The sequence below is a fragment of the Erigeron canadensis genome, chromosome 3 (genome assembly GCF_010389155.1).
Source record: "Erigeron canadensis isolate Cc75 chromosome 3, C_canadensis_v1, whole genome shotgun sequence".
Taxonomy (NCBI): Eukaryota; Viridiplantae; Streptophyta; class Magnoliopsida; order Asterales; family Asteraceae; genus Erigeron; species Erigeron canadensis.
Genome location: NC_057763.1, coordinates 38,581,675 through 38,594,911, shown reverse-complemented (window position 1 = coordinate 38,594,911; position 13,237 = coordinate 38,581,675). Strand labels below are relative to the sequence as shown.

Sequence of the window (13,237 nt, the reverse complement as noted above, 5' to 3'; positions counted from 1 at the left end):
ATGATATGTATTCAACCTATTATCTTCGATCATATATATAACAACCACAATCATCAGCATGATACATCATGTACAAATGTATTGAACTCACAATTGTTGTGTATGGATTTTGTATACAATATCAGCTTTCATGTACACATCCATTGATTACTTATATTATGGAATTTAGTTGAAGTTGAATTGAAAATAGCACGGCTTTAGACTTTAGCTTTTTCTCTATAATTTTCGTATTGATCCATCTCCTTGAGGTCCTTAGTTGATGCAGTTTGTATCATGTTTATTTTTCACATTACCTACATAGAGTACACATAGATGAAATTGTATGAGAATACTTTTAGTAGATCTAACATCATTAATACTTACTAAAAAATGTTGGAACATTGCGAATATGAAAAAAGATAATAGGAAAAGGACAAGATTTGTATAGTTGAAAGTATTTACATAGTTTGTAGCATGGTTGCTTAAATGCTGGATCATCTTGTAAAGCAGGGGGCTCTTGCCCAAATATCATCTTACAACTCATATCGTCAAAATCTGAAATCGATCACCATTTTCTCCCTGAAGATTAAGCTTTAGATGCAAGTGAAACAAAGTGTACTATGTATGTCAATGTACTTACTTGGAACCATGTTGATTGGGACGCCGAAAGAGTTCTTAATGAACTCTTGCGATGGTATCTTGCAGAGATTGGTGCACATCCCTGCGCAATTAGATGATTCCAAAAACCTAAATTAACAAAATTAACATTAGGATGATAGAGTTATAATAATAATAAAAATTTTTATACGTTGCATGTCTTTCATCTTTAGATAAAAATTCACTCATTTGTGTCACTTTTGTCACAAAACTTTTTTTTATATTTTTAATCTATTTTGTAACATAAAAAGTACCTGCATTTTTTTATATGTACGACGTTCCGCTCTATACCACCTTCAAATTCAGATTCTATTACCTTTAATTCAACAAAATAAATTATTAGCCATACATTTTACAACAAATGAATTATTATCATTTGATTGGAGCCGTATATATAATGAGGAAATAAAGATGGGGTTATCCCCATTTAAGTTTAGATGATAAATTCTTGACATCTTGATTTTGTATCAATAAAATTTATGGGGTCCAAAGTATATTATTTACTTTTTTAAAAAAATATTAAAATATTTATATGTTATGGGTTCTCAATCTAAGTTTAGATGAGGGACAACCTCATATATTCACTTTTGTCGATATGGAAGAAGTGAAAGTGTTATTGTCTCACACTTACGTCAGGTGAAACCTCACTTACATATTAATCTTTAACTATGTGAGTAGTGTTTTATCCAACTTAGATGTGAGCTCCATCTTTACTTTTGCGTGCATAACTGCGTATGCATATACATACCTCGCAAGGACCGATAAGCCAAGGGAAGAAGATGGTCGTGAATGCTGCGAAATACTCTCTTTTAAACTTCGAAAGTGGCATCAATGTTTTGATCTGTTTAACACAACAAGAAGATTACCTCAACTAGACAACTACTATATATAATAATAATAATAATAATAATAATAATAATAATAATAATAATAATAATAATAATAATAATATTTGTTTTTAATAGATTTCATTGAACATGAATAACCAATAACATATGTTTGTTATTGTTGTATTCATCAAGTAATGTAATAACTTCTGATTCAATAATCTACAATTGAATCTTAACTTACTTTTATAAGACTTATTAACCAATTAAATCGTTCAAGTTCATCAGATTGACTCTCGTTTATCTCATCATTTAAATTAACTATAAATTAAAAATTCTTATAATCATTATCCAAATATATTATTATATTAATTTGTAGAAAAAGTCTCATTAATTTACACTTTTTTGTTTTCCTTTAATAATGTACACTTTTTACTCCTAAATACTTAATTTATAATTATTTATAACTAGTTGTTATATTAGTATTAATTAATTTGTAGAAAAAGTGTTATTAATTTACATGTTTTTGTTTTTCATTAACAATTTACACTTTTTAGCCCTGAATAGTTAATTTATATTTATTTTTAGCCATCAACTTGAGAGAATTTTTTAAAATTTACAATTATTTAATTAATTAAAAAAAATTCAACATAATCTCTCAATAAAAAAAGTACATAATTTTCTCTTTTTTTATATATATATATTAGTTTTTCGTATTAATGTTTAAAGTTGCGATTGTCACTCAAATCAAGAGTCCTAATTGTTATCAAAAAATATGAAAACAATCCTAATTGTTATTAAATTATCATAGAACAGGTTATTGGAAATAAACATATTAGTGTTATGGACCCACATCATGATCAAATACATATACTTTAATGTCAAGTACAGAATCACAGGTTTATTTACATTTTAACTTTTAGTTATCTTTCATAATAATATCACATTATGAGTAAAACTAGTTTAAAAAAATTCTATGATAAAGAAATTATTATAGCATGTGCTTTGTGAAAAGACTACGACAAACAATTACATCAATATGTCCCTGCTAATAATTACAGTGACGAAACTGTGATTATTGTACTACAACTTGCAAAGTATATCACTTGGAACCGTATATCTTCAAAATTATAAGCTTTTATGACTTCAATGTAGGAAAATCTAATATTAATAATATCGTAAAATTTGTGTCCAGTGTTGGACACGGATCTAAAATTTAGTTATAAGTTATTAGTGATTTGGAGTACTACTTATGATTCAATATAAAATTCAATAATATCAAATAATTATAATACTAGAAAAATATATGGTTTAAACTTCACACACAATCCAAAATAACATTGAATTATATAAAATCATCATAAAAGTTAACTATAAAAATTTAAATAAATACAAAATAATGTTCAAAACCAGGTTAAACCGACAATCATATCGGTTTATCCAAAGAATCAAGCCCATTTGAACCAATAAACATTGAAGCAATTACCAAAGATAATGTTTTGTGATTCGAATCAGTTTATCTATACTCGATAGGTGTATTTATCAAAAATATCAATCTATTGACATTTTAACATATCAAAAATCTATATACATTTCAAAAAGACAGAGTCTCGAGTTCTGTAAGTATCACGAGTTTTTTCCTTTCTTTTTTTTTTTTAATGTATTTGTAGTTAAAATCTCGAGAGAAGTCTAAATATTTGGTTGTTTTTTGAATTCTAGATAATCGTATACTATGCCTCTAGCTAGCCTCTTGTTAGTTGGTTTAATTTTGTTTTAATATAATTCTACCGTTAAAAGAACACATCTTTAAACATGTTTTAGCATTGTTATACTTTCGTCAACTTCCATGTACACATATGCGAGAGTGAAGTGTAATAAACGATTATTTGGAACAATAATATAATTTAGAGTATACTATACAATAAGTTAGTCATATATTGTCTTTAGCGTTCGGCTGATTAAAAAGGAATTAAAAAAAAAAAAAAAAGCTTACTAGAAAAGAGATAGGCCCAGGAACTGCACTTTGAAGAGCCTTGGCAACAAGTTGGCGTTGTTTGATCGGATCAAAGCTTCTAAAAACCGCTCCAGCTGCCACAACCAAGCTATCGTACCCACTCTCGTCGTTCCTCACATCTGCATTTCGATCCACGTACAACAAAACTCACCAAAAGGAACTAATAAAACGCGCGTGCCACTCCTTTCATGAGAAATTCAAAAGGAAAAAAAAAATACATGAAAACGACCGAGTAATTAACTTAATTAACAAACCTATGGCCTCTTGAACAGCTTTAGAGAGGTATGTAATGGCAACATGATCGAACCAGCTGTCTTTATAAACGGTCTTTGTTGAAGTGGTAGCTATACTACTATAACTGGTTGTAGTACCCGCCTTAGTGACCGGTGTCAATACAGATACAACCGTGGGACGACGTTGAACGCTATGTTTTGGACAAGAACTCGGTACAAACAATGGGATTCCAATTTTTGGGGAGGAAAAAAAGATGGTGGTTTCCATGGCTTATTAGAGACATTAAGGTCAGAGGAATTGAAGATATGTTATATATAGGTGTCAAGATATTGATATTGATAATACGTACAAAATATAGAACAAGAGGATTTACGTAAGTCTCGTGTTTAGATGCCTTGTTACCCCCCACTAGCCACCCTCATATTATTTGTTTATTTATATTTTATTTACAGTTTTGTTACATTCTCTATTCATGCCAAACTTAAATTAGTTGGTATGGAATTGAATATACTAGACGAGATTCAATTTTGATTTTGTTAGAGGCTTCAATCCACGTTTATTATCAAAATATACAAAACATTTACTCGAGCCAAATTCAAAATATAGAAAACTATGGTAACACTAACACATGTCATATTTTTACATATACCCAAAAGTATAATAAAATTTAAAACTGTAAAAAATACTGAATTGCACACATAACAATATAATATGAAATTTAGTGGTTTTTATTCTACTAGTTGTTCTATTTTAACAATTGGATCATGTATCTGAAAAGTTCAACTTCAATTATGCCGGATCAATGAAGTATTTAACTATTTGTCATTGCCTTTTTCCTTACACTAGGTATTATCTGTCACATCTGTACGATATATGTGCTAATATGTAAAACTTCTTCTCAAAAGACAAGAGCAAAAAACCAGTTGATGGCTTTAATGAGAAAGATGAGTCTTCGAAACACAGTAAACCGAGTTATCTTTAAGACCATTTCAAACATATTTTTTAACCACCCACGATATTTACTTAGTAAAGTTCTCTCCGACTTACCGAGTCCTGACCATTACCATCAGGCCACTTTGGTATATTTGAATTTTCGAGCATAATCACCTAAAATGTCTTGAAGCATTAGAGCTATACCCCTATACAATGACCAAAGACAACACAAACATCACACATGCTACTATGCTAGTACACAACAAATCAGGTGAAGCAAACCAGAATCCAAAGATAATACGCAGGCAAACCATGTACACGAAGTCATGAAGTCTAAAACCTAAAATTTAGATAAAGTTAAAAAAAAAAGTGAAACTACACAAATCCTTGCCAAATGCCACAAATCCCATAATAAGCTAATTTACTAAAACAGTCAAAGAGTTTTGTTGAAGCTAAAAAGAGAACATCTATGAGAATGGTTGGTGGCTCATTCTTTTGTGGTTTTGTTGATGAGCGACTTGTGAATGTGAGGAATAACACCACCTCCAGCAATGGTACCCTTGATGAGAGTGTCAAGCTCTTCATCACCACGAATGGCAAGCTGCAAGTGTCGTGGGGTGATCCTCTTCACCTTCAAATCTTTGCTGGCGTTTCCGGCTAACTCAAGCACTTCGGCAGTTAGGTACTCCAAAATAGCTGCCGAATAAACAGCGGCAGTGGCTCCAACTCTTCCATGGGCAGAGGTCCTTGTTTTGAGATGACGATGGATTCTTCCTACAGGAAACTGGTTCAGAATAAGATAAAAACATATCAGTGGTTTGTTCACACAATGGCAATGACTGGTTATAGAGACAACATAGATAACTGTCAAGGCATACTAGTCAATGTGGCCATATTGACCCATTTATAGATAAACTGTAGAAAATAGCTAACATGTAGAATAGGTTGAAAGTCATGCACCTTATATTTGTAGCAAAATGCATAAAACCTCTGACATACAGAAATTAGTGAACTACTATTTGTTATAACATGATCTTGGTAAATGTTTTTAACATATTCAAGTTATAGCAAGCAGACGCATTTCAGTTTCTATAAATCGTATCTACACAGCAACTTTTTTTCGACAACCATCAAGTTATAGCAGACAAATTTCCAATTCTAGTAAAGCATCGTACATTAGAATTAGATGCACTTTCAGCTTAAAAGGAAACTTCCTTTTGAATCAAAAGTCAAATCTCCTCAATGAACGCACTCATTGTGACTTTCATTTAATATTTTAATACTCTGAATTCATTTATCTCATAAGAGGGTAGAAGACATTTTGCCTCATCTGTAACAAACTACCCTCAATGGCTCAATGTGCTAAAATGAAGAGTTTGGGATTGCTTCTTCCTTTCTAAACTTACTTATCTACCATACATGATACATGACTAATGACTTGTGTAGTTGTGTGTAAGTTATTGAGAATGCCCAACAGAAGCAAGAAGAGGATATAACAAACAGTGGGCTCACAACAAATAGTTTCCTTTCAATTCTTTATTTGTTATCCCGATTCAAATGCTATAAATCAACTACAAAATCAACAAATCATTGACATCTAAAAAACTTCCCATAAGACGCAACCAAATTCTGCATTCCAGATGTCATAATTGGTTTCTTTTCCATATTTAAACATTTACAATAGAGCATGCAAAATCACAAGAAACTTTTATTACGACTTGCACTAGACTACTAGAGCATAGTAGGATTCAAAGTAATGACAAATTGGCATAAAAGATGTATATACACTGGTATAATAAACACGTGGCACCATTCAACAGTGGGTGATAAAAATAGGCAGCAGTTTCCGCCTAGATCACAAAGCATAGATTTTCGCATTAATGTATCCTATTAAATCATCTTAGTATCCATAAACACTAAATCTAGCCAATTGAAACACATCAACTTTTACAGTACACTTACATAAGTAACAACTAAAAATTCAGTAAGCCACATCAAATAATTTTTCTCCTACACGACAAAGTGCAGTCATAAGGATGTGAGTTTAGAGGAAAGTTTTGTTACAACTCACGCTAAAGCATAGTAGGATTAAAAGTACACAAATTGGTATACAAGACTCCAAAAATAACATTACTTCTTTAAGCCACAATAACATTAGTTCTTTGAGAAAATTTTTGGATATTTTTAGTTACTACAGGCATCACGTCTACCAGTAATAAGCACATGACACCATTCAGCAATGGTACTAATAATAAATTGCTACTTTGCTCGCCTAGATCACAAATCTAAAAATTTTTACATTAATGCGCAACTTTTGGTCATCTTGGTATCCATATACTAACCTAGCCTATCATAACACATACATATTCAAAGCAAACATATTACATCCTTTTTGGTTATCGTTAACACGTGATCGTATTCTTTCAATATTCAATGAATACAAAACATAACCAATCCAACATTTAGTCATGCATTACGACAATTATCTTTAATAAACATATTACATATACCTGCAATCCGGCTCGCGAAGAGCGGGAAATCGGCCTCTTCTTATCCTTATCCTTACTAGCAGCTGCAGCTGCTGCAGCCGCAGTTGTTTTCCCGGCTAATAAACCCTTCCCACCTTTGCCCGCCATTTCCTTGCACCTTCAAAACACACACACTTCAAAAATACCCAACAATTCTTTTATTTTTAAAAAAATTAAAAAAAAAAAAAAAAAGAGTTCAAGAATAAATAAAAAATTATCCTTTTAAAAGAACGAATATCAAATTAAGTCAAACCAATAATAAAAAGGTCAACAGATATGTTAAGTTTAACAGATCTAACTATCTTCACAGTTATCTGTAAATAAAAACCCTAAGTTTTCTTAATTAAACAAAAGAGTTACATAATTTATTGATAAAATTCTAATTACTATAGAGGTATATAAAAAAAACAATTAAATTAGAATTAAAATAAAACGAAAAGAGAGAAATTGTTTACCTGAAAAACTTTGGAAGACTGTAAGTTATGAAGAAGATAAGACTTCAACAAATAAGTTTTATTTCGTACGAATTTGTATTTTCCAAAGATGGATTTGCTAAAGCCAGATAAAGATGTACGATAGATATGCGTGCGTACAAGTTTTTGGGTTTATATAGGATTTGACTATTTGAGATCTTAAAGGATTGTTTCATCTTTTTTTAAAAACCCCCCTTTAATTTCATTTTTTTCAACAAACCCCCTTTAAATCTTTCATATAGTGATATAGGCATAGTTGTTAAACTCTTACGAGTCACGAGTCGATTTACACCGAAAACGAGTCGGCTCGTTAGATGACTGGTTTTTGTCCAGACTCTTACAAATCACTGTGTGAACTTGAATCGAGTCAGTACGAGTCGTAAACTTATGATTATTGTAGTTATATATTATGGTTATAAAAATCATGGCTCATCCAAATTTATAAGAGCAAGATGAGAGTGTGTGGGTGGAAGAAGTGTATGTAAATATAGATGGGATATCTATACTTTTCTAATTGAGGATGAGTTAAGTATGAAGTTATGATAAGAAAGGTGTTTGATGACTATATGTTCCACATGGTTATCCAAAATTATAGACCTTACGTTGTCATATATACTTGAGACGATTGCACGTTCCCTTTCCACATCGACTAAAGCAATATTTTCAAATTTCAACATTAATGTGCACGCTTTTGGTTTATTTTTTTGGGTAAAACCAAATCATGCAAGTTTAAGTTTTGAAACCATCAGATTCAGTTTATGTTTTTAGGGTTTTGGTTTAGTTTCGATTTTGTTTGTTATTATTTTTATTCTTTTCCTTTAACTTTAAGGTTCTGTTATAGGAACACCCCAATTCGGTAATTATACATTGATATATCCCGTATAGTATTTAGACTTTTTTGGTCAAAACAAATATACTTTCAATAAAAGAACATGCTTGTGTATAATGAGTGTTTATGTCGAATTAATGGGTGTGTATATACGTTCCCTAATTATTATGCATTTCATGTAGCTAAACATCTCCTTTGAAGCACAAATATATATATGTATCTGAAAAATGGATGTGATCGAAAACGTCATGGCATTAATTAACTAACAAAGTTTTGCCGCAAATTAAGGACTATTTATTGCAACGTAGCATTTTATTTAGCTAGATCTACGTAATCAGAACACATGATGTTTTAACCATCAATGTAAAAACTCAAAGACTGTAAAATAAACATCGATCTGCTAGTTAACTAATCCTACTTGGAAGGTTCAAAAAAGACTGGAAATGGTTCAAGGTCCTCCAATATCACCGGAAATTCAGTAATCTCGTCTGTCCAAGGATTACTAGGATCATGGTCAACAGTCTTGATTGCGCGCCAAATAACACTGTTACACTTAAAACCCGACCCAAATGCAATCTGCCAAACCTTGTTGCCTTTTTTAACTCGATGCTTTGCTTCCACATAAGCAAGCTCGTACCATATTGAGCTACTAGAAGTGTTTCCATACCTATACAACGTCATTCTAGAAGGTTCCATATCTTTGTCCGAAAACCCCAGTGTTTTCTGCAAATCATCTAGCACCGGCTTACCACCCACATGAGGAAGGAAATGGTCGACGGCGGTGCTATAGTTGGGTATATACGGACGCATTTTCTTTCTCGGAAAAAGTTTCTTTGCAATGACAGTAGCGATGTAGGCTAGTTTTTCGTTCATTGGAAGGATTAAGTAACCTACAGTGGCCAAGTTTGGTTTGATGGTAGCTATAGCGGTAGCAATGAGGTCTTTGTTGATTGTGATACCTACCATTCCATCGTTGTCTTCTTCACGAAGGATACAGTTATATGATCTATCTGAAGCTGATGTGTTGGTGTGTATTGTGTGAAAAAGTTCGTATTTTGAGCTTTTGTGATCAGAAGGGCGGTTGGAGAGGAGGATTGCTGCACCTCCAACGCGGAACAGGCAATTGATAAGGAATTTGGAACGCTCTTTTCCCATATAGCCGTTTTCTGTGATGCTTTCTGTACTGACTACCATTACGTATGAGTTGCAGTGCACCTGCAAAAGATTAGCACTCATATGTGAATTACTTGCGAATGTCAGAAAGTCTAGCATACGTTATCTTAACCGGGTCCCCGTTAGAGAACCTGACCCACCCTAAGGCACACAAGTGGTCAACCTACCTAAGCAGATAGTCTTATGCAAAATAATTACATGCTTAACATTATGATTTTTGTTTTATTTTTTTTTTTATGTTAACTATTGTATTATATCATAGTCACTGGTACTTCATTGAATATTGGAACACAGAGACACACAGAGGCTTAATAAATTACTAACAATAGAAAGTTCAAGGAAAGGCCATTGTACAACAACAAACATGGGTTGTGGTTACTAATGCTATTGCTACCTTAATTAATATTGCAATTGTCAAAAGTGTACTATTAAAGGGCCATTTTTGGATAAGCAATAGATGTTTCATGGACTTAACAATATATAACATGTCATATGCATAACAAAATCTAATTTCATAACTAAGAAAAGATTATGGTACAATCTATATTTTATAGGTTTTCATCTGCATGTATATGCCTAATTAATTGATAATTTCGAATAGTTATATGCTCTTTATTTACTACTGGTTTTATCTAATAGTCTAAATGTCAACGGAGATGATCAAATTAACATAAGCAGTATTGAAAATTAGACAAATGTTATACTAGTAAACATGAACATAACAGTAATTGTTAAAACAATAAGGATCAAGTATATGAAACAAATAGATTTAAAGGCATGAATATTGGTACTGTTGGGTAATCGGCTAATTAACTTGATCTGGAATCTGAATAGTGAATACTTCTGCATAAGAAATATATGCAGGCAGGAATCCAACAAAATTTTCTTTGAACAACATTCTTAAATGGAAGAAGAGAGGATGTACACAAGGAGATAAGAGAACAGAGACAAAATCAAACAAACGTGGTTTGTGACAGTTTTAGCCCATCATAAGAAAAAAACAATAAACCAACATCTAGACCTGGTGGATGATGTAGAATTAGTATCACAGAACATTAATTTCTATTGGCCATTATAACCGTGCAACCTTGAACCTTAAGAGTTATAAGGTACATGACTATATATTCGTACGGCCTACATGCAGAGTAGTACTAAATACACTAATAATCTTGATAAATGTCAAATTATATGATCTTGAGATCTGAAAAAAAAGAAAGAGGCCTTAATTAATAACACATATAAAATTCATCTTAAGACTTCATCATATTATGTAGTGTTTATTTTGGAAAAATGCTTTTGTGGTTTAGTAGCATTCTTAATTTGAACGGGAAAAAAGTGGACATCTACATTCAGGGAAGCGTGTTTAACAATGTCCGTTGAATACCTGGAGGAGTTGTTTAGCAAGTCCGATAGCCAGAAGTCCTGCGCTGCATCCCATCCCAACAAGGTTGTATGTAATGACATTATCTTTAAACTTATAGCGGTTGACTATCATGCTAGAAAGAGATGGTTGTGGGTTATATATACAGCAATTGACAATTAGTATACCAATATCCTCACATCGTACACCTGTTTTGGCTAGAAGCATGTCAACCGAACCAAACACAGTCATCTCAATCTCCTTTCTTGCATCTTTCATGGACGGGTCATATATTTTTCTGAAATATATCTCTGCCAAATAGGTGGAATCACCAAGGCCAGATCTTTCCAATGTTTTCTTCATGAAATCTAGTGTTTCTTCCGAGAAATACTCAGACTGTACTGCTTGCTTCATAGCAAGCTCTTTTGAACACTTTTGAGAAGTTGGAGGCTTGTAACAGGCAAAATCTACCAAGTAAACTTTGCATGAAGCTTTTTTGGTCATCAGAAAACATAAAAGAAGAAGACACGTGAGTAGGACGACTAGGAACATAATATTTGCGTTGAAGTTTAAGATAGGGAGGGTCAACAATTCTATGAGATCTTTCATATTGAAATTGATGATAAACATGATTATTATAGTATGAAGAAATCTTTTCAGTGACTAAATATCTTTCTGCTAAAAGCAACTAGATATTGTGATGGATGAGAGTGTATATGCAAAGATAGCTAACACATATTGTCAAATCCTGAACATAATGTGAGCTTTTATGAATGGATCTCCCATATTGCAAGGGAATAGGCCATTAAATACATGTTTACATTTGTTAACAAAAACTAGCATAATAGCCGCATAATACAGGAACGAGTCAGTGACAACAAATTCTAGGAATTTATTGATGTGTCTAATGCTACCATGAGTCGGAAGAAGTAAATTTATATTTTTGATATATTTTTAAATAGATAAAATTTAGTATGTTAGAATTTAGAAAAAGATAAATGATTATCTAAAATAGGAGATGTTTTGGTATAAATTGATACTAATAAATACTGTATAAATCATTTTTCAATCAACTTAATTGACTTTTAAGAAGTAAAAAAAGGCATTTCGCACATCAAAATTTTGAGTGATTTAACATATTTGAAAATTTGTTATAAGGTTATATAGATCGTTATATGTTCATATTGTTTTCGCTAAGGTGAAAATATATCTCTAATATATTTGCAATGCAAGTGATTAGATTCTAGTTGAAATATTCATCAATGGAGTTGGATTTTAATTCTTCTGTTTTTTATTTTCGTTTTTTCCTGTTTCGTATCTTCATAAACGTTTATCACAGACGATAGTCTAAATTTACCCTATATGTGTTTAATTTGTGCTAAAGTTCCTAATACGAGTTATTTGGAACACCTAGATTTTGCATCCATAAGATTTAACTTGTTATGATATTTAGTTGGATACTACTGCTCCATTGTTAGGGTTAATGCATTTTCTTTCCAAAAGCTAGGTTCGATTTGTAAGTCTTGTATAGTGTACATGGTAAGTAGTGGGAAAATGATTGTGTCCTTGCATCTGCGTGTGAATATTCATGAATGAAGGATGGTGATAGGTCTACAATGATATGCCAATCAGATATGATAAATCAGATAGGGTGCCATAAGACCTCATGTGTGTGTGTCAATGTGTCTATATACGCGCATTTGTGTGTGTCGGAAAAGTGGCCATTTATTATTGGTTACTTATGAATAGGTCAATTTGCGGTTTTGTTTTGGTTATATCTTTAACGGGTCAAATAGGTAAACAGGAGAATTCAAACAAAACTACTCAAATGGGTCAAATTGGGTAATCAGGTAAAAAGTAGCTCAAGTTTATCTTTAAAGTGTAAGACATAATGTATCATCTCATAAAAAATTTAGACTATTATTCAGATAGTATAACTTTTGCAATCATATGAAGTTGACTACTTTTTGCTTAATATAGTCGGGAAAAAAACCAGCCAAGTCAAACCTACTGACCTCTACCAGAAATTACTAGCCTGTTCTGACTTGAACTTGTTTTAACCCCTCTCACTGATTTTGTTGCTACCATGCGGCTTCTGATCCATGTCCCGTTTGGACAGTTATCCAGGAATCATTGAAATTGTTAATGCAAATAACGTTATCTGAAACTGAACAAGTGAACATACAAGCTTTTATGAGTAGTGATGAGTATTCCTCAGCTTAAACCTTTT

The 13,237-nt window shown here is 32.0% G+C and overlaps 3 protein-coding genes across 4 annotated transcripts; all 3 read right to left on the bottom strand.

The window, feature by feature from the left end:
* Window positions 1–224: 224 nt before the first annotated feature.
* Window positions 225–3,978, bottom strand: LOC122592089 (beta-carotene isomerase D27, chloroplastic-like). The gene is made up of 7 exons (XM_043764296.1): window positions 3,732–3,978; window positions 3,457–3,596; window positions 1,385–1,477; window positions 891–952; window positions 620–726; window positions 442–534; window positions 225–293 (listed from the first exon to the last, which is right to left on the bottom strand). Exons 1-7 carry the CDS (start codon window positions 3,976–3,978, stop codon window positions 253–255), a joined length of 783 nt encoding a protein of 260 aa, XP_043620231.1. The 3' UTR covers window positions 225–252.
* Window positions 3,979–4,916: 938 nt separating this feature from the next.
* LOC122593690 (probable histone H2A variant 1) lies at window positions 4,917–7,708 on the bottom strand. Of its 2 annotated transcripts, XM_043766134.1 has the most exons (3): window positions 7,628–7,708; window positions 7,155–7,290; window positions 4,917–5,428 (listed from the first exon to the last, which is right to left on the bottom strand). In XM_043766134.1, the coding sequence occupies exons 2-3, from the start codon at window positions 7,278–7,280 to the stop codon at window positions 5,132–5,134; spliced, it is 423 nt and encodes a 140-aa protein (XP_043622069.1). In that variant the 5' UTR covers window positions 7,281–7,290; window positions 7,628–7,708; the 3' UTR covers window positions 4,917–5,131. The 2 variants fall into 2 exon arrangements, with proteins under 2 accessions (XP_043622069.1, XP_043622068.1); XM_043766133.1 differs by lacking the exon at window positions 7,628–7,708 and having other exon boundaries at window positions 7,155–7,332.
* A 1,180-nt stretch (window positions 7,709–8,888) lies between these two features.
* Window positions 8,889–11,637, bottom strand: LOC122594560 (3-ketoacyl-CoA synthase 2-like). The gene is made up of 2 exons (XM_043766998.1): window positions 11,032–11,637; window positions 8,889–9,689 (listed from the first exon to the last, which is right to left on the bottom strand). The coding sequence occupies exons 1-2, from the start codon at window positions 11,635–11,637 to the stop codon at window positions 8,889–8,891; spliced, it is 1,407 nt and encodes a 468-aa protein (XP_043622933.1).
* Between the last annotated feature and the right edge of the window lie 1,600 nt (window positions 11,638–13,237).

What these genes read in the sequence shown, in the direction of transcription:
- LOC122592089 (XM_043764296.1), bottom strand. Translation starts at nt 3,978, where the DNA reads ATGGAAACCACCATCTTTTTTTCCTCCCCAAAAATTGGAATCCCATTG. An exon ending in GTACATATAAAAAAATGCAG is followed by an intron (nt 727 to 890) that starts GTACTTTTTATG and finishes TTGTTAATTTAG; the next exon opens with GTTTTTGGAATCATCTAATT. An exon ending in GCAACCATGCTACAAACTAT is followed by an intron (nt 294 to 441) that starts GTAAATACTTTC and finishes TACTCTATGTAG; the next exon opens with GTAATGTGAAAAATAAACAT.
- LOC122593690 (XM_043766134.1), bottom strand. Translation starts at nt 7,280, where the DNA reads ATGGCGGGCAAAGGTGGGAAGGGTTTATTAGCCGGGAAAACAACTGCG. An exon ending in CTTCGCGAGCCGGATTGCAG is followed by an intron (nt 5,429 to 7,154) that starts GTATATGTAATA and finishes ATTCTGAACCAG; the next exon opens with TTTCCTGTAGGAAGAATCCA.
- LOC122594560 (XM_043766998.1), bottom strand. Translation starts at nt 11,637, where the DNA reads ATGTTTATCATCAATTTCAATATGAAAGATCTCATAGAATTGTTGACC. An exon ending in TTGCTAAACAACTCCTCCAG is followed by an intron (nt 9,690 to 11,031) that starts GTATTCAACGGA and finishes AATCTTTTGCAG; the next exon opens with GTGCACTGCAACTCATACGT.